Here is a 20,803-nt window from a genome sequence, read left to right on the forward strand (position 1 = left end):
TAGACTTTCTCTCAGTCTGTTAAACACAACCACTGTGTGTAGTCAAGCTCTGCATTTTCATTTCCAACATCCTGTATATCAACTACTGATCTGTGACAGATAACAGGAGACAGTTGGTGTGATTCAAAACTAAAATGAGCCTGTCCATCATGAATTTATTACAAGTACTAGTGGCCATGTAGTGGCTTCCACTCTGCAGTAATGTACAACAAATACCATCCTTTTAAAGCTTAAAATGTTCATTGTGTCAGACAGGCGTGGATTGAAGTCTTGCTTTGTTCTGTGCATCATATTATGTTTTACGCTGCAAAAAATCCCCCATCTTATTAACTATTTATAAAATATTTTTTGAGTCCCTTTTCTTCTTAAAATAATGTGTAAAAAAGGATCTGTTAGTCTCGTCATATTATTTTGCCAACTTGCAGCTTGCCTCCTGTACAAGTCAACTTGTCTCATACGCTTTCTAGAAATAAATCTTTTCTTTTGAAAAGAAGACAGAATACAGGACACCACTGCTCTTAAATCAAAAAATAATGAACTTGTTATAAAATTCAAGAAATGATGTCTATTAAGACAGACATATTATTCCACCACAGTGGCTGATTTTTTCACTTGTTCAAAGAAAATATTATAGATTTTGTTTACTTGGTAGAATGGATGTTTTTGTGAATTATATGAAGTGTCAGTTAAATGTAATTGAGTAATAGTCAACAAGTACCTCAAAACTGCACTTAAATACAGTGCTGGAGTAAATGAACTTGCACTGCAACACTACAACAAGCACAAAATCCAGCCTCAGAAATGAGCAGCCAACTCCTCTGTGACACAGAGTCAACAAAGAGTCAATGTTATAAACTTCACAAACACAGGAACACAATCAATAGTCATTTTGTGTTATGCTTAAAATGAAACAAATGGCAAGTTCTTGTCATGACAACCACAGGAGCCATTTAAATCTCTTCCTCACCTTGTCGTATGGGCTGGTGTTTGTTATGGGACAGCGGGGCGATGAGGAAGTTCATCTCGGCCACAGGGCTCCAGTGGTGCAGGATGCGCACGCTCCACACTCCAGGTCGCAGAGGCTGGTTCAGCGGCGGGCGGTAGTGGGTGAACTCGGCGCTGGCATCGATCAGAATGTCATAGGTGGCTGCGATGACGTTGGTGGGGTCGATCCACACGACTGTGACGGTGATGTTAGGCCCCTTACTCCACTTCTGCATGCCCACCGTCTCGTCCATGGGCCCCATCAAGCCGCCGAAGTTTCTGAACATACGTTCTTTGGCATCCCACTCTGTGCCGATCTGACAGCGGAGAGGAAGAATAGGGACGAAAAGAGTGAGTGACAGAATGGGGTAAGAACAGAGACAAGCAACAACAAAAAGTGCAAGAGATGAGGGTATATAAATCCACTCCTGCTGCTGCATGTAGTGCGCAGTGATCATAAATAAGTAACACACTGTGTTCATGCGCAGCCACTTGACCATACTATTAAGATAACCAATATCTACACTGAATTATCATGGGAAATCATCTTCAGCTTGCATTTTTCATCAAACAGCACCACACTCCAGCCCAAGCGCTCCGCACCGCCGTTATATAACGTTATAATATGCAGAGGCCTGATTGTTTCGTCCTGCACCTTTGAGTCAATTCGTCCAGCTACTGGTAGCTCTTTAACAAGGATAATGAGAAGCAGGCTTGGGAAGCTGAATGACTAAAAACCCACCCATGTCCCAGTGGGGTGAAGATCAAATGCATCTCTGTTTGCCCTCTGGACACATTTCAGAGAGCGATAGAAAGAGAGGTGGAAGCCAGTGAACATGGGTATGCAGTGTGAACAAAATTTGTCCCAAACAGAAACTAGAGTGGGGAAGATTACAACCTGACATCAGTTAAAAAAAAACCCAATCAGAGGAAGATGGTGATTTTGTCCGACCAGCCTTTTATCAAAAAAAAAAAAAAAGGGAGGAAAACAAATACAGAGAAAGCTGCATTCTCTATGACAGTTTTGAGATAAATAAACTGAATATAAAAATGTAACAGATAATACCAAAGTCAAATCTATCTTTGGTGTATTATGAGTACAGTGCTGCTGGCTGCAGAGCATGGAAGTAGCTGCCAGCCTGTAACACACTGGAGGACTGCCAGTGGAACAATGAGCCAATTTAAGATCATTACATCTTGTAAGCTTACGAAATAAAAACATTTAGTGTCCATAAGTGTGTTTGTTTGACTGAACCGAGAACTAGAGGTTATGTTTCTCAACTTGTGATCTGGCAATAGAAGACTGATTCTTTCACTCTACCAAGATTTGTCAATTGGAAGAAAAAGAAAAAAAATAGAAAGTAGCAGTGAGAGAGAATAAATGACCAAATCAGGAAAAGGTACATGAGTACAATTACTCTTAATGTCGTCACTGTGGTCAAGACTGTAACTGAAGAGGTGTGATCTCTGTGTGTGTGTGTGTGTGTGTGTGTGTGTGTGTGTGTGTTGGATTGCAGAGACTGCAAAACTGTACGGGATGCAAAATAAGAGGCATGGAGCGATCAAGATTGATGGCAGAGAGAAGGTGATAGAGAGGGAGGCAACACACACACACACACTGACAGTGAAAGATGCCTGGGTGAGAGAAATGTGAGAGGGACGGTGGCTTTAGGAAGCGCTCATCCTTACAATGGTAGCTGATTAACACAGCCTCACCCTGCTGGACGATCAATGGCTGCCTGGAACTGACTCTGTATTACATCCTTTGAGAATTGAGATTGCGATGAACAGTATAAATAGACACAACTTGCATAAATGAGACACTCAGAGAAAGAGCGCGAGTGTCTCGGCCATCCGTAAAAGACACCTCCCTTTCATCTCAATTATTGGAATGACCTCTGCCATTTCCGCCCCTTGGACCTTGGTTCTTTTCTCTTTAAATTACTAATCAACTCTCTTGTCTGGCACCTCAGTAGCTCATTACTTTATTCAAGGCTAACTCTCTGGAACACATTACATCCCGATTGATTGGCAGCACGCTCGTTCTAAGCCCCAGAAAGAAATGAAGGGAGTATTGACGGAGGAATCTCACTGTAATCCACTGGGAGAGAGCCTGCAGACTAAAGTTAGAGAGTTGTGAGAGGGAGATTCTGACAATGTTCACATGCTGCGAGTAGGAGGGGACCCCCCCGAGACTTGCTTCTGGTTCTTGCCAGTAGTTTATTCGGCAACATGCACCAACTAAGTGCAAAATAAATTATGCACTGGCGCAGCAGTCCAGTTCCGCAGTTTCAGGCCAGATGAGTCGGCAGCTTCCACAGGCTCGCCTCTCTCTGCACCAGCACACACATATGGTGTGTACACCAAGGTTAATAAGGTGAACACGCAACTTGTTGACCGGCTGTCTGCCTCATAATAATAATAATGATATTAATAATAATAGTAATAATAATCATTTTATTTATAGAGCAGAGTTCATACAGCAACATCAATAAAAGTTATAAAAATACAACGATCAGACGAGAGACAATACAATGAAATACGATACAAAAGCCCATATCTGAAATAATGAATAGTTCTGATACCAGTAAATTGCATAACAACATAACAGCTAGGTGAGAGGCGATGACATAGATGCAGCATCATGGCTTAGTGCTTCTCTGGGAAATATTTAACAGACCAGAGTTAGCATCTTCTGAAGGGGGCGTACCTCTCCACCATATCAGATAAATATTCAGGAGCTATTCCATTAACAGTTTTATTGGCAACGAAGAGCCGACTGCATTCTCTATCTTTAGTTTTGGTTTAGAAGACGTGCTGCTGTATTTTGGATTATCTGATGTTTGCTGTTTTCTTTGGGAGGCCTGAGAACAGTAGTGATACAACAATACAGTAGTGAAGTCTGCTAGAAATAAGAGCAAGAATAAGTTTCACCCTCTTGGTGGTAATATTCAAGGTATATCTGTTGGCAAACAAAGGAAGCCAAGAGTAGCAAGAAACTCTTTCTTCCAGTATGAAAGTGGGTCAAACAGGGATTAACTTCTGGCCCATTTCAGCATCAGCCTATAGCTTACGATGACCTCCACACTTAACCTGTCCCTCGGTGCTTCTACCCAATAAGCTTTGGCTTAAGACCTACACCCAATCAAGCCTTATGACCGCTCTCCGAGTCGGAGGCTTATGACCGTCTTTTGCTTATAGCTATACTTAGAAGAACACGCGTTTGTGGAACTAATGGTGACCGGATCTCTCTCGTCTCGTGACCTCTACCCCCCCCCCCTTTTTTTTTTCAATGACACCTGTTTTCTGTATTGTCCTGACTCTCACCACTTCTTTCCACTCACTTGAACTACTTAATCAGATTTTCCGTTCATCTCGACCAACTACAAACAACCATCGTTAAAATTCAGCAGATTTAAGCCTCACTTATACTTTGCTGTTGACCTGGCAAACACAAGAAGAAACTCGTACATCATTTCACACTTTACTTTTCTTCACATGCGCCTCATGAATCATGTCTTTTACCCATATCACTTGTTTCATCCTCTTCTCAGTCTTAATAGTGAACATAAAATGCTCCAATCTCATAATCCACCTCTATTCCATTTCTTCTTGCTGACCCTGCGACCCTACAAAACTTGTCTCTACGTCACCGGCTGGCTGGCGCCGCGTCTGACACCTCCATTAAATAAGACAGGTCAATTTCATCAGGCAGTGGCGTGGACAGTCTCAGTCTGCATCTGGCCCTGCTTAAAACCACAGGGCACGAATGCTCCTCGAAGCTCTGTTCAGAGGCTTATTATAGTGGCACTTTTTGTGAGGGGTAATCAAACACAGGTGTTCATCACCATCATCAGAGGACTCCCCCGGGGCAACGGTTACACTACTGAGGGACTATGGGTAAGATGGATGGATGCTTGCTAATAAAGATACACAGTGGAGCGATGGAAGAAGGAAGGGAGGGTGGAGAGAGTTCAAGAACATTTTGTGCTAAAAAGATTAAAGAAAAAAAAAAACCATGTGGTAAAAGGTGAGAGATGTGTGATGCATCAAAACAGACTCAAATAGCCTGAGAGATGTAGCATTAAGTTTGGGAAATACATTTATTTCGTTTCTTGTCAAGAATTTGATGAGGAGGTTAATACCACTTTCATATCTGTACGATAAACATGAGGCTAGCACCAGCACCCTGTTAGCTTAGCTTAAGACTGGAAACACCAGTTTTCCAACCATTTCCGGGTTTTTGTTCTAAGCTAAGCTAACTGGCTGTTAGCGGTACCTTCATATCTACAGACTCATGAGTGGTATTTATCCTTTCATCTAACTCTTGACAAAAAATAAAATACGTGTATTTCACAAAAATGTCAAAGTACACAAATACAAATAAGATAACTGGTTAGCATGTCTGTCAGTAGTCTATCATGTACTTAATGTGACTAACCATGCAGGACATAAAGAGGTATATTTGGAGGCAACACTGGGCAGGTAGTTTTCTCTGATGGGGAACACCACAAAAAAAAGTTCCTTGCTTTGAAATTGTTGTCCAAGCAGCAACTTTCTGATGAGGCAGGAAACGGTCACATTAAACTCCACATTCAAGAAAAAATGAGCAATTGTCCAGCTCTCCTGAAACTATCTTTGCTCTAGGGTCATTTCCTTTTTTTTTAGGTTTATAAGAGGACATGTGGGCGTCAGGATTCATGTTTAAAGTATGCTAATAAAATTGTCCACTGAGGCTCAGCTCGATATTTTAGGTCATAAAAATCCACTTTTTAGGCTTCGATTTTGAAGATTTGTTAAGAAATGAATCGATTACTCATAAATAAAAGGCTGGGGGAGATCATAATTGTGTAAAAAAACAATGACAGTAAATTCTAAACATGTGGGAGCCTTATGAAATGGTCCCACAGGTCAGATCTGGACCCTGAGATAATATAAAGGCATTTTACTTCTTGTGCACATTTCAGTGTATAAATACAATGGCTGCACACAATCACTTAACACTTAACTAAAACTTATAGTATCGAATACAACAGTGCTAGTGCTGCAACAGCTTTCTGAAGATTATGATTCAACTTTTTTCAGACTACGTCAGACAAATGTTAATTCTCATTTTTGAGGTTTTAGTTTTTGGATTAGATTATATCGTCATTTGTTGCTGTTGTTGTCGCCCCCTGTATATCCTCTGCCACAATATGCTTGTGTGTATACTACACATCGTGGAAGAGCGAGGACTAAACCATCAGTCAAAGTCAGTCTCTTCTACTGTATAAGATTTATCCAACGCAGCGTAATATACCTCTCAATGTCAAATCTGACTTGAGGTGAAATACTAATTTTAACTGTGCAGGCTGTAAGTGGTCCTACACTAAATCATGCTGTAAAAAGGCCTATAAAGCCAGCTGGGAGGCAGCAGTAGAAGAGTGAAAAGAAAGACATATCTGTCTTCCTTTATATCTAAAGGAGGACAGGGAACACATTGTTAAGCCAACCATATGGTTTATCTAGCAAACTCCAGCGTATAGCTTTAGTATAATGGGTCATATCTGCTAAGTTGACAAAAAGCACAGAGCTACTGCGGCTACGCCGTGCCGTCTTATTTAAGCTCTTTCTGCTCTCGTTTTGAATGACAGATGGACAGACTGACTGACTGACAGCCACTGCACAGTGCCAGACAGTGAATGCTTTCTCGGGCTGAGCATCCAGATAAAAGCCACAGCTCACATCACTTCTCTGTCACTCACGGTTTCATAGGCTAGACACACAAACAGGGCTTAGCAAGAGGGAGCTGCACGGCGGCTGGGCGTCTGCATGGCTTTGACTTCACTCTGAGACTGCTGGAAAAGGTCAAGCAGGTTTAAGGTGTGTGACTGTGGTCCACAGGCACAAAAAAAGCAAACAAACATATTCACAAATTTGTTGACATTTCTGCCTCCTGCAAAGCTGTGCATGATAAACTGGAGAAAAAGGTCAATTTACATTCACTCAGTTAATTTTGTCCTTTTTAAAAAGACACTCTGTGGCTGTCACATCACAGCCGAGCGGCTGTGTCCTAAACAGGCATTGTGGTAAACAGAAACACAGATTAACATAACAAGACAATCAAGGGAAGCATTCCAGTGTGAAGGTGAGAAGACGTTCTATTAGGAAACAACAAATAAGCAGCACACGAAGCGCTCATCCCTATAAACTTAGATTAATTCAATCAATTTACATTTTACAAGGCCATTACAGGCACCAAAATGTGTGGCGATGCGGTGCTATGAGTCTTGGCAAGGTCGCCATAGCAATGAATATAAGGTCACCATGGCAATGAGCTGTATATCTCACCTCTAATTATATACTGAATAGCTGTGTTTTTCCAGTGTGGTGCTTAGGGTTTTAATGGAACTCATTTCCTGACACTGGCAACCACTGACTGATTTGTGACTCAAGCCAAACAAGTGACTTAGATGTATATTAAAAATAAATGCTACACCACACAAGCCAATATGCTGACTCACCTCTGCGAACTGCAACCTGCTGAATGTGCTGCTGGGAGGGGTGGTTAGCTTGAAGTTCTTCTTGGGTGCCACCCAGGTCTCCATGGTCTCCAGCTTGCTGGTGGCCAGATTGGTGGCATGGTGCTTGACCAGATAGCCCTGGAACTGGTCTGACTGGAAGTAGAGATGCACTGACACAGGGTGGCCCATGGGGAAGTACCTGGCAGAGCATCAAGAAAGCGAGAATCCATTAGCAAACCTGATAGCTGCTGACCGACCTGCTGTGCCGCTTCTCAGGGCCAACGGCGTAAGAGGAGAAGAAAATCTCGACTCATCTGGATACTGATTGGAGGGGATCGGCCTTGGACATGCTAATGTGACTGGATGCTAATGTATGCTCGCAGTGAAGGTTAGTGGGGAGTCAATGTGCTCTGTGAGTGTGTGACAAGCTAGACAGTAATTCAATGACCTTTAACAGAGAACCAATTGATCAAAGACATGTGTTTACCATGCTGATGATTCCCATTAAGTGGTGGTTGTTTTTTTATGCTTTTGCATGACTATTACAGTAGATTGAAGATAAGTAACTTCATTCATTCATCACACTTCATTAAAGTGCAAGCACCTTTGAAAACTTTGAAGTAAGTAAATAACAAACCTCTTCCAAACTAATTATTGCTTTACAATGTGTCGGTTGCTACAACATGTGCGCTGGTTCTGAAGTGGAAGTTAAAGAAGACACGTGACAGTCGAGACCACAGCAATCTGCAAGCTACAGAAAATTACAGAATAGTCATGGCTGTATTGGCAGCAGATTCAGATTAGTCAGAGCTCTGAACACACACACACACACACACACACACACACACACACACACACACACAGATACACACGCACACAGACACACACGCACGCACACACACACACACACACACACACACACACACACACACACACACACACACGATCCAACTAAACACATTACAAGTCTGCATAACAAAGTTGAACTGGGTCATCTAGTCAGCTGAAGCTGAATGAAGGTCTTGCCCCTCTGATTAGTCTGTTGTTTGTTTGTGTGTCGCTTGATACGTGGCAGAGGGCCGGCCCTCGGGGCCGCCAGCCCGAGTGACTTCTGGAAAAACAAAAAATGGGCCAGGGTGGGCACTGCTGGGGAACACTCCACAGCTGCTCTCCGCACACTCCTTCTCGCCCAGATTTGTCATCCTTTGTCTCTTCTGCTTCCTTAAACTGGTTTTACATGTGCCAGGGTGCGCATACACACACACACACACACACGCAAGCACACACACTTGGGCACACACACACACACACACACAGATTAACACACACGCAGCATCTCTCCCTGCTCCCCTGTGCCCATGGCCTCATCAGTATTCTACTAAAGGACCAGGAGTCAACCCGTCCCAGTAAATGCTACCCTGACAAGCAGAACAGCAAATATTTACACCCACAAGGATAGCAGTGCACACTCCCTCCTCCCCTGCTCCCACTCTTCTCTTCTCCTCTCTATTCTCCCATCTGCCTTTTCCTCTTTGCTCCTCTCCACTCCTCTCCTCTCCTCTTCTTTCATCGTGCTTTCTGTCCGCGTCTCTCAGCTCTCACTCCTCCCTGTCCTGTCTTTCCCAAAAGAGATGTGGTGTGGATGCCAGTGTGAGAGCCAGGGAGAGGGGGCCGGGGCGTAGCCTGCACAGAAGCTCCATTCAGGCTTTTACTCCACAGTCTCTCCAGTCGAGTCACAGCGGGCTTCTAAAAGAGCCAAATCCCTCTCTGTGGCCTTTTTCCTCTCTATTGCTCCAGTCCCACACTGAGGCTGACCCATCCATCTGTTGGTAGCACATCTGAATTCTACATGCATGCTAAATACACTCACTTGTTAGTTCATTAGGAGCACCTATCTAAAACTAATGCAGCCTAACACGACAGTCCTGCAACAGTGCTGTTGAACTGTATTGCATTACACAGCGAGGTGAGTGCGCTGTTTACTACGCTCACTCATTTGAATGAGGTGGACAAAATAACAGGATCGTCTGTCAACATAACACGACACAGTTGAACAGCACCACAGTCTGCAGCCTCCAAAACGATCAAACAGTTGAATCAACACATCTTTAACAACTGAACCTTGTGACCTTCATGAAGGAGGACTTACTGCAGGACCGTTGTATTAGACAGAATTAGCATCAGATAGGTGTTCCTATTAAATACACACACCATATCTGTGCAGGCTTGAGACATGAGACCAGGACTTCATGTAGACATAAGTTGCCAAAAGCCAACTCATCTGCTGTGACTTACTTTAGTGTTGAAAGCAAAAAACTTAATTGGTTTTAATTACTTGGCTTCATCAGGAAAATTCCAGATCAATAAAACATAAATAAGAAAGCTCTAGGCAGGCCTTGTGCAGTCACGCCACACACAGTGTATTTAATTATTAGGCTATAAACCAGAGTGTGGCTGAATTAAGAGAAAATCACCAGGCTCATTTCAGTTTTTATTTCTTTTTTATTCAGCCCAGTCTGAACAATGTCTCACTGCAGCCGTGTGACTGTTGTAGCTCATATGCTTCATCCAGTAGAATCATACACTTGCCTTGAAACACATAGAAGATTAAAAGTTGTGCCTTTGTGTCTGTATATTACACAGAATAATGAGAAGGAGTGTTTTATTCATGGTCTCCATCCAGTAAAAGTAGAAGTAGACTACAATATTATATAACAGCGTAGCTTATGTAACACAACGTAACATCAGTTTGGGCCTCTCATGTGTTACCATTACTCTCTCAACTCATAGAACCAGGCATCCATTCTTCTGAAAAATAAACGCCTGGCAATGTCTGTTGTTTAACTATGTTTACTGCTGTCTTGATGGTATTTCAAGAATACCACAAAGAGTCCTCTAACAATCTGAATTAAAAAAAATTCTGTTTGTTCGGAAAAAATTGTTTTTTAACCCGTTTCTTAGGTTACGACTCAGAAATGACATATATCCTTGCTCTTTTTCTAAAACACAATAAGTATAAAAACTCCTTATTTTTGTATGAAAATATAAAATATTAGAAGCCAGCAATTATAGGGAATGCGTTAAAAATTTTCACCTCTTATTTATTATTTTTGTGCAGCAAACAGAATATTTCTTTTTAAGTATTATGGAAATACCTTCACAACAGAGATGTGAACCCTGTTGGCTTTTCAAAGATCAACAGGTAATTAATGTTAAAAACTTATCTGTGTTACTTAAATGTAATGTTAATTAGAGTGCAATCAATGATTTATCTGCCAGTTACTTTTAAGATTGCTTGATTCATCTTTATTTCTACAAAATGCCAGAAAATAGTGAAAAATGCCTGTTATGACTTCCCATAGGCCCCGGTGGTGTCTTCAAATGTCTAATTCTGACTGATCAACCGTCCAAAATCCAAAATATTCAGTTTACTCTCATGTGTGATGATGACAAACATCAAATCCTCACATTTGAGAAGTAAGACACAGCAAGTATTTGATATTTTTGGTTAAAATGAGTAAAACGAAAATCAGAATAGGTGCCCATGAATGGTTGCAGCTGTAATGGTAATGCAGTCACTGTGGAAATATATGTTACAGATTAATGTAAAAAAAACAAACAAACATTCATTTAGTCCTAGAACTGAGTACCATTAAGCAATATCTGCTTTTCACATGTTATTCTGTGCTATTGATTTTTTCATTAATAAAATGCAATGAAAGCCTTTGGACTCAGCTGAGTAAAACACTATCACACCAGTTTTGAGGGGAAACACCGAAATCAATCCGACACCTCACAGACTTTATCTTGACTTGCAGTTTGCATAGGAGGACTTCTGACTTGACCTGAACCCAAAAGATTTAATACAACTCACATAACGTGACACTTCTCTCTGTGTATATGTTCAAAGGAAGGAACCCACACACATACACACAGACACGTCAACATTTTCGGTAGTTCTCACTAGTTTCCTTGCCTCGTGACCTTTGACCTCTCAGCCATTTAAAATTGTTACATGTAAATGTTAAAGGCTGAGTCTGCTTGTTTGGCCAGAGGAAATGCTTCTTCTCACAGGCTCATTTCCTGGCAATGACTAAGATCTGGAGACACCCACTTTCTGTCTCTCTCATGCATGCAAATACACACACACACACACACACACACACACACACACACACGTACGGAGCCACCTTTAACTTGGTCTGTTCTTGATCTCTCTTTTAACAGATGCAGTGAATGAGTAGAAACAGCTGTAGCGGATAGATGGTTTTGAGGTTTGACAGATGGAAAACATGCTTCCTTTCTCTGCTTGGCTTTTACCCGCAGGACTCTACAGAACACCCACAAAGCAGCAGGGAGGATCTACAACAGCGAGTGAAGACGCTATCAGTCACCTGAGGATTTGTGAAGATTTCCTGAGCAGAGCAATTAGAATTAGCATCCTGGATGATTACCAACAAAAACTATAGGCCATCAGAACAGTGTGTCTTCAGATCATGTTAAAACAACTGTTTTCCCTCATGCTGTGCTCTATTTAAATTGTGTTATCTTGTCTCATGAGGGTAAAAGTCATCTTAATGTTTGTTGATGTCATTAAGCTGAACATAAAGATCTCATCTTCTCATCTTTCTTTTTAGTAGTGTAGGTGTTGTGTTTGTCTGCTTTATCTTTAGTTTTCCGAGGTAAACTGTTTTTTATGAGATGTGTGGAGCTTTCTGTCACACAAATTAGCCATTTACACCTCTGCCTTCTGTTTGGAATCAGCATTTTTAATTTGTCCATTTGTTTTTTTTTTTTTGTCCACTTTGCGTCTGGGCTTCATCACTGTGTGAATAAACTGAAGGAAAGTTAAACTGAAAATGCTCCAACACCAGATGCTGCAAAAATCCTTACTGAAGTCCATCAAGATGAAATGTTCCATTTGGCCATTAAATATGAAAGCACAGTGCGGTTTAACCCTTTTCATTTTAACCACATATGTTAACAGCACTCTGGAATTCATACATGTCCACCAATAATAATACACTGGCTGGAAGGGACAATGACCTACATAGCCTCATTATTTCAGGGATAAACTGACAGAGTAAAATATCGTATTACAAAATGAATAGCATTACCCAGAGTTCTCAGCTGCTGATTGGAACTATTCATTGTTGTCCTATTTCCATGACATGCGATCCCAGACCGAGACAACAGAGAAACAAAAAGGTTTTTATACATGTTGTGGTTTCTCATGCTAACATGGGTGTGGGTGGCTTTTGAGGGCATAATTGAACTGCAGTGCACCTGTGGATGTGGGTGCAGGTGCGCAATGATGCTGTGATGATGATGATGATGGGGTGTTTGTGTGTGTGTGTGTGTGTATGTGTGTGTGTGTGTGTGTATGTGTGTGTAGATGTAGAACAGAACATAAACAGAAGATGTATTTGCATAGGTGAATCTGCGTGTGTTTACAAAACAAACCTGCAGCTGTGATCCTTCGGGTTTCCCTGCAGTGAGGCGGCCGCCCTGGCCAGGCCCAGGCGTGTGAAGGAATGGTAGTACGTGAGCTGCGTGTCTGACAGGCTGGCCACGCCATCTGGCTCGTCGTACACGTTCTCCCAGTAGGAGTTCAGCGCTGGCGTTCCTTGGGGAAATGATCCAAACAGGTAGGCGTCCAGCTGGTTCACTATCTCCTGGTTCACGCTGGCTTCAAACTTCCTGGCAAAGAAGGTGGGCCGCACTGTTTGCTGCAGAGGGAACGGGGGGGGGGGGGGGGACATGACCAGAACAGCAAAGCAGGGAGGGATGAGATAAAGAGAAGAAAAAAGGCGAAGATTAAGCCATGGTGGTGCGCCAGGATGGCAGGGGAACAAATGTGATGTGTGAGATGTGTGTGGAAGTGACGTGTGGACAGAAGAAAGAAAGTGAAGATAGGAGGAAGAGTAGAGGAGGTAGAAGGTTGCAGAGAGGAAGGAGGTAAATCTTTTTCTCTATGGTGTAGTGAGTTAATTATTATACACACTCTCTTCAGTCTCTCTCATTCTTTTAGTTGCAGAACAAACAGTCTATATGTGCTCGGTCTATGTCAGGGGTTTCCCGCCCTGGGAGTCAGGACGCCCACAAGGAGTCACAAGATAAATTTGAGGTGTTGTGAGGTGATTAAAAGACTCCTGTAACACTGTTGGACTCAAGATGGACAGTTTAAAAAAAAATGGCAACAGAACCAGACTCATATCTTTTTATTTTAACACATTCTTCTTCCTTGTCAAAACCTTGCGCCACATTACCCACAATGCAAGACCATCAACATTTCTGTTGGAGGATTGGAGGTGTGTTTTGGTGCTACAATCAGCGAGATACTTTATTTCTAGCTTTCCTTTTCAGACTTTAATATTTGCATTGCTTTCTTCTTCTTTTTTAATTGAATATATTAAATATGCTTCTTCAGGGCTCTAAAAGATATTCTAAATAAAACAAGACAAAAAAAAAGATCCTACATGGTTGATATTGCCTTGTTTTAAGGTTTCAAGCCTTAAAGCCCAACAGGTTTGGAAACCACTGCACTTTGTGTCCTCATAAGTCAATTAAACATTATTGTAGTGAGTCAACACAATGCACTCCCTATAATATTTGAATTAACAAGGAAACTACCCATCTTAAATACCCTGTCTTATGGGGGGGGGGGGGGGGGGGGGGGGCACCAGAGCAGAATTAAATACTCTGTGACTTCATACACAGGGCAGATCTGGGAGAAATTTGGGAAGAAAACAAATGATGTAGTGGGCGAGGTCTTTAAAACCTAATGGCATAACAATGAAGTTATTGATGAAGGGATTGTGGGTGCTTCACTGGGGCTGCCAGTCACTCTGAGCGTCTGTGTCAGACAGCTCGATCGCAGGAATTACGGTCACTGTTAGTGGCCAAAGGTGCTTGACGAAGAAAAGGTAAGAAGATGCCTTACACCGGCAGCTGTATGATTTCTCAGACTTGTCCGTTTCTGTATTTTTCCTTCCATTCATCATCCCTTCCCTCAACAGTTTTTTTAAATTTTTTTTTATACGTGTCGCTCTGACTTGCCTCCTCCGCTCCACCCATCTTTTTCTCACCCTCTCTGTCCCTGCCACACTGTTGCTCGTGTGGTTGATGGTGCATCATGAAATCTGCCGCCTCCACAACTTGGCTTCCACACAAAGACATATTTTCAGTCCCAGTCACCAAACTATTTACTGATAGTTACCTAGCACCGAACACCTCGGTGTTACCTGCTAAAAAAGGAGACCTAATGAAGCTGTGGCGCATTTCTGAGACTTCACAGTTTTCTCAGGCGGGAGTGGCAACTGTGGGATGTTGCTGCTGCTTCACACGGCACCAGATGATGCATTAATCCTCTGTGATTGGCCAGAGATATCAAATGAAACATGAAGGAAGGGGTTTTTTTTTTCTTTAGGTGTATCTACACGTTCCCAGATCTTGTGCGTTCTGACATATCCTCTGTGCAGTCATCTGAAAGCGCCAACCTGTCACAGCCTGTCTTTCCCACAGACTTACCAAATGCACCTCATTCTGAAACACATTACTAAACAATGATGCTATAAGACAAAAGGCACAGCACCACTCTTCCTCTCCAGAATTACCCCTCCCCTGGTGAGTGCACTCCAAAATCACGATGTGGGAAACTCAACAGTTGTACCTTGAATTATTCCTCTCATCTGCAAACCAAATTCAAGCCTACTTTAACTGTCTGTATCTTTCCTTCTGCTGAGGTTCAAAGGGAAACTTGGATCGTGTGCTCAATGGGATATTAAGTCCTATTAATACCGGGGCCTGGCTGGCTTCTGGAAAGGCTGCTTTGTTCCCAGGGTTGGACCTCACTGATACCAGGGTGCCAACCAGACCCAGCAGCGGTGCCAAGGACCTGTGGTAATGTGCTGGCACTGAATTGCCAGAGACTGAGGCGAGACAGACGGCAGTCAGGTCTGGCGAGGGGGGGAACTGAGGTCAGTGCCACGGCTCTGACTGTTATGTGAAGGACAGGAGAGATGAAGTGAGTCACAGCGTTTAAAGGATAGTTAACTGTAGCAGAGTGTTTTCACTTTGTACTGCAGCTTTTACTTTGTAGGAGCACATTACAAGTCAAACTGTGACACTGACTTTCTCTGGGGTCCCACAGTCACCGCCACTCATTCACTTTCATTTTGAAAAGCTAACTAACCCTCTCCTCCCCCTCATACCCAATGCAGAGAGGATCTAATTACCAATAATTTTTTTCCCCTCTCTGGGTCATACTAATAAAGACGTCATTTTGCACATATTGATTGTGAAAGCTGTGGGAACAGGCTGGATGCGGAGGGTGAGAGGACAGACCTTGAGGGCAGAGAATTTAGAGATTGACTACTGCTGATTTCCCACGACATACTGCGGTGTGTGCGCTGAAAACATCCACCAGTGTGAAGTTTTCTTTTTATTTTCATTTTAGATTAATCACATGTCTCTGATTGACCTCTGCTTGAAGTTAGCACCTTTTACAGTAAGGGTAAGAGTAAAGTAAGAGTTTCTAGCTTCCTAAATGGCTGTGACACAGAGACAGAGGAGAGACGATGTTTTACAATGACTGCACATCTGTAGCAATATGTGAAATTCAGAATAGGGTAGTTTTGACTCACCAGTTGCAGATGTTGCTTTATTGTTATCTCCAAATGCACTTTTTAATGTATAGTTTGTTGAAATTGTGAAAGAAGCACTCAGATTCTTTACTTAAGTAAAAGTGTTTTGATATTGTAAAGCTAAATGAGTGTGTTGACATGGGCAACACAATACTTACATCTCATGGGTTATGTCTTATAGGAACAAATATATGTCAGTGTTTTTACATAATGTTCATATCGAATTCTCCTTTCGGTTTCTGTCCACTCGTCACTGGTTGGGATTACAAGCAGAAAGTGAATTTCTCTACAGCAGTGCCATGTGTTTTCATTACCTGGAAGCGGTGGAAGTCTGCGGGCTTGAAATCATTAGGGGAGCATCCGCACCAGTCCACGATGTGCTTGTACTGGCACTTACAGCCCAGTTTACGATTCCAGTTGGTGATGCGCAGGTTGTTATCCACCATGCTCTCACAGTGTGCGCTGTTCTCCAGCACTGTGTGGAAGAACGACTGGGGAGCGAGAAACAGAGACAGAGAGACGAAATTAGAAAATTGTATTTTTTTTTTTTTACACCATCCAACTCACTGAAAGAAATAGACTAGCAGCAGAGAGTTTCACAGTAGCTCATGATAAACATCCAATTTCCAAGTGAGCCTTTACACTTTCCCTTCACTTTATGATTTTATGTCCAACTTCTTTTTCTTCCCCTGCACATCAAACACAGCCATCAGAAGAGAACAGAGAGCTCTGCTTCTAAAAACCATGCCGTGTTAGAACAAAGCAGCGCTCACCTGTCAGTCAGAGGTTAAGAAACACTTGTCTGTGCGCGTGTTACCTCGGCAGGCAGCAGAGTGTAGGCGTAGAAGCGCTTCATGTTGGTGACCAGATTGTCCTTGGAGTTGATGACATATTCCACAAACATGCGGTTGAGAAGGAACCAGTCAGACCCTCCGTCCACCGAGATGCCCTCTGGGATTTTCCGATCGCCCAGCCTCCACATGTGGGTGTCGCACTCGTAGAAGAGACGGTCTAGACCCTGCTTTCGGATAAACCTGAGAAACACACAGAAAGGTGCGGTTACACCCTTGTCTGCGGACTAAATCTACAAACACTTAGGGCTGGTCATTTGAGTGAATTTATTTATAGATGCCAAAATCCAAGTGAAAGTCAGTCTTTCAAAAAAATACCCTCTACATAAAAAACAAACCCTCTGTTGTTCTTGTTTTTATACTCTTGTGCAATATCAGCGGCTTTTGCATTTTCTCCCTTTTTTTCTCCTCTTTACTTTCCACCGGTGGAAGATTTTTCGGAGACGAGCTTGTCACAAAAGGACCGTATTTACTGTAAACTTCAGTGAACATCACCCTCATGCGGGAGGAAACAACTTTTGGTTGCCTGTAACTAAATCGAGGTGAATGTCTGCATTATAATCTGGATCTGCTCTGGGGGTGTTTTGGTGAATATTGGTAAAGACTGAAAGAGTTGAGCTAAGAAAAAAAGAGAACAGACTGAATATATGCTCAGGTGGACGCAGAGCCTCAGCTGCTACACTGGTTAAAACTTCAGTATCGCAATAGCTGTATATCCAAATATGATTTCCCTTTTGCATTATTGCAAAATGCGTCTCCTATCCTTGGCCTTAAATGACTTGACATGTTGTTCGCACTTGTCTCTACACACTATCATCAACAGCAAGAGAAGTGACACCCTGCATACATAATGGATGGTGTTACTCCTGTGAGTGTATCGAGTGTTAGATAGAGGGAGTCAAATTCAGGGCAAACAGGTCAAATTGTTCCCTCTGTTCTGTGAACGGTGACAAACACCGCTGACGTAATGACCTTGTGGCTCACCGGCACACCACGCACGCATACGCAGATGACATTTTGGAAATGCGCTCGTGCATTTTTCAAGCATTTTAGTTTGTTTTAGCCGACTAAACCTATGCACATACTGGTGGATTACCGAGATCATTGCTGTTGTGAATACAGAATTAAATCAGGCACAAAACCCATTCCATCAAACAGCACCGAATAAAATACTGTGACTGCAAAAACAAAAAGGTACTGCTGAGTCACGCTGACTCATGCATCCATGCTGGGTGTTTTTTTTAAATATTTATTTTTCTCATGTGTTTTTTGGGGTATTTTTGCCCACAGTGTCGGGTGGTGACTGGTTTGCCGCCGGGGCGTGATGGGGCGGAGAGCAGAGGGGGCGGCGGCAGAGACGGGCGTCCTGGCATTGACCTCGCTAACTCAACCCACCAAGAAGGTTAATTAATGAAGCCACAGATGGGAGCTAATTGTATTATGATTCAGTGTCCACGCTGTGCTGGCAGGAGTGTGTGTGTGTGTGTGTGTGTGTGTGTGTGTGTGTGTGTGTGTGTGTGTGAGAGTAAGAAAGAGAAACGGACAGCTAACCAGAGAGAGTGAGAGAGAGGGTGTGGTGCTGTGGGGAGATTAAAATGAAGTTTAAAAAATTTGCATCTCACCTGGCGTTGTCCCTGCCATGGGACTTGATGAAGTTCATGTCTCTGTATTTGGACAGGAAGGCCACCAGCTGGTTATTGGTCCTGGAATGAGAGAAAATTACTTAATTTTGACAGGAAAACAAATGGTCAGGCCTAGCTAGAAGTGGAGCATTGATTTTGCACATGCTACAGGAGACAATGTGAGTTTTGCAGCTAAATTATGCAAATGAATTCATCTGTTACTTATTGCTGTGGAAAAGCTCCTTAAACCTGCAATAATACGGCCGACTCGCATGTTAAATGACCAAAGTCACAGCAGAAATAAACATGTTCACAGCACGGTGCAAACATTTGAGATGATTTGGAACTAACTTTTTTATAATTTCTCTTCCTTGTCCGCCTCCTCCTGATCTAATAAAACAGGTAAGGGAGGGATGATTTCCTACAGCTCTGTATCTCAGTATGCTGTATTTAAAAAATACAATCTTTGGTTACTCTGAAAGACACAGAAACCATTTTACATGCTTTTATGTCTTCTCGCCTTGATTATTGACACAGCCTTTTTACTTGTCTTGGCCAAAGATCTATTGACTGATTCCAGACTGTGTAGAATCAGCTGCCAGGCTTTTAACCAGAACCAAGTGACATGACCACATGGCTCCTGTTTTTGCTTCCTTGTACTGGCTGCCAGTACGATTTAGAATTGATTTTTAAGATTTTACTGATCACTTTAAAGTCTCTTCTTCTTCTTTCTCCCAGTTACATTTATGACCTTTTAGCACCATATGAGCCAGTGTGGCCTTTGAGGTCCACAGGGAAAGGTCTTTTATCTATTCTAGGGGCCTGGCTGAAAACTAAAGAGGACAGAGCGTTTTCATTCAGGAGCCCGAGGCTCTGGAATGACCTGCCTGAGGAGATCAGGCTGTCGGAGTCACTGAGGTCTTTTAAAGCCCTTCTAAAAACTTTTATTGGAGAGCCTTTCCTTATTTTATTTTATTTTTTGCTTTATTTGTCTTTTTATTCAGTTTTAATATCCTTTTTATGACTTTGGCCTTACATCACTTAGTGTGGTTGTATCTTTTTTTTTTTTTATCTTAAGATTTTGGTTTTATTTTTAACCCTGGTTTGATAGACAATGTGTACAGCACTTGGACATCCCAAGGGATAAAAAGAAGTGTGATGTAATTAGTCATTTATACAACTTTGAGAAAAATACAATCTCCCCAGACATCATTTTTTTTTAGATACCTCTAGATTCGATTTTTCATAACAAGCAAAATCACTTTCAACATTAGTGCTACAACATCAGCAGTAGGGCAGTTACCTCTCCTAGGTCCAACAAAAAAAAATCCATAACTCGTTTTTTATAATGTTTGTCTATAAAGCCAAGCTGATGTGTCGAATGTACAGGATGTTGCACAGACATCCTGCACAAATGAACTTGGTGTAAACATTGATTAGGAGAAATGGGATGTGATATGGGACCATACAATGAAGACATCAGTGTGTAACCATACTAGACTGTTGTAGTTTGAAATCCTTCACCACTTCAAATCTCTCCCAACTAAAGATTAGAAATGAGGCCTCTGCTTTTATATAACATGTCAAATCTCAGTAGGGAGCTACCCTCATTGTATCTGGTCAGAATGGATATTTTGCAAGATATGGAAAAAAAAATATTTGATGTAATGTGTCTTTATGTCATGAACAAATGACAAACCTCCTACTAAAGCAAGTTTTCAAACATTAATTGTGGAGAGTTTTACTCTTGAGTACTTGACCTGTCTGCTTCACAACATACAGCGAGCGGATGGAGCATGAAGAATTGTCCAGATATACTCTGTAGCATGATGAGGGAATACTACAGATTCCTCCGTTTTAAAACAAAGTTTTAATCATTTCCTCAGCTAGAATGATTATTTTTTGTGATTTGTACACTGATGTATTTTATACGGACTCATTATGTAGGCTGTAATAAAGAGTGATTTTGATTAATTGTCAGTTATGCTGTCAGAAGCAAAATGGAAATATGATAAATGTTTCTTACAATCTAGCTAGCATCTAGCTACTAGTCAGGTTTAAATTCACAGATAGCAGGTTAGGATATCTTCAACAATAGCAAGTATTCTCCTTGACTAATTATGGGTCTTCATTTTGTACCGTTCTTATGACTTGTATATGGAATAGTAATGCCCTTTGTCATCTGGGCTTTTAATATT

General features: G+C 42.0%; 1 protein-coding gene across 1 annotated transcript in view; it reads right to left on the minus strand.

Annotated features, from left to right (window-relative positions):
• The window catches only part of xylt1 (xylosyltransferase 1), a 77,108-nt gene that overhangs the window by 6,344 nt on the left and 49,961 nt on the right, over positions 1–20,803 (minus strand). The window contains exons 5-10 of the mRNA XM_022755523.1: positions 18,606–18,686; positions 16,950–17,166; positions 16,447–16,623; positions 12,951–13,216; positions 7,488–7,686; positions 968–1,301 (exon numbers count right to left, since the gene is read on the minus strand). Coding sequence (XP_022611244.1) covers positions 968–1,301; positions 7,488–7,686; positions 12,951–13,216; positions 16,447–16,623; positions 16,950–17,166; positions 18,606–18,686 — 1,274 coding nt within the window. The remainder of the gene's footprint in view (positions 1–967; positions 1,302–7,487; positions 7,687–12,950; positions 13,217–16,446; positions 16,624–16,949; positions 17,167–18,605; positions 18,687–20,803) is intronic.

The sequence above is a fragment of the Seriola dumerili genome, unplaced genomic scaffold (assembly GCF_002260705.1).
Source record: "Seriola dumerili isolate Sdu_G_001 unplaced genomic scaffold, Sdu_1.0 BDQW01000230.1, whole genome shotgun sequence".
Lineage (NCBI taxonomy): Eukaryota > Metazoa > Chordata > Actinopteri > Carangiformes > Carangidae > Seriola > Seriola dumerili.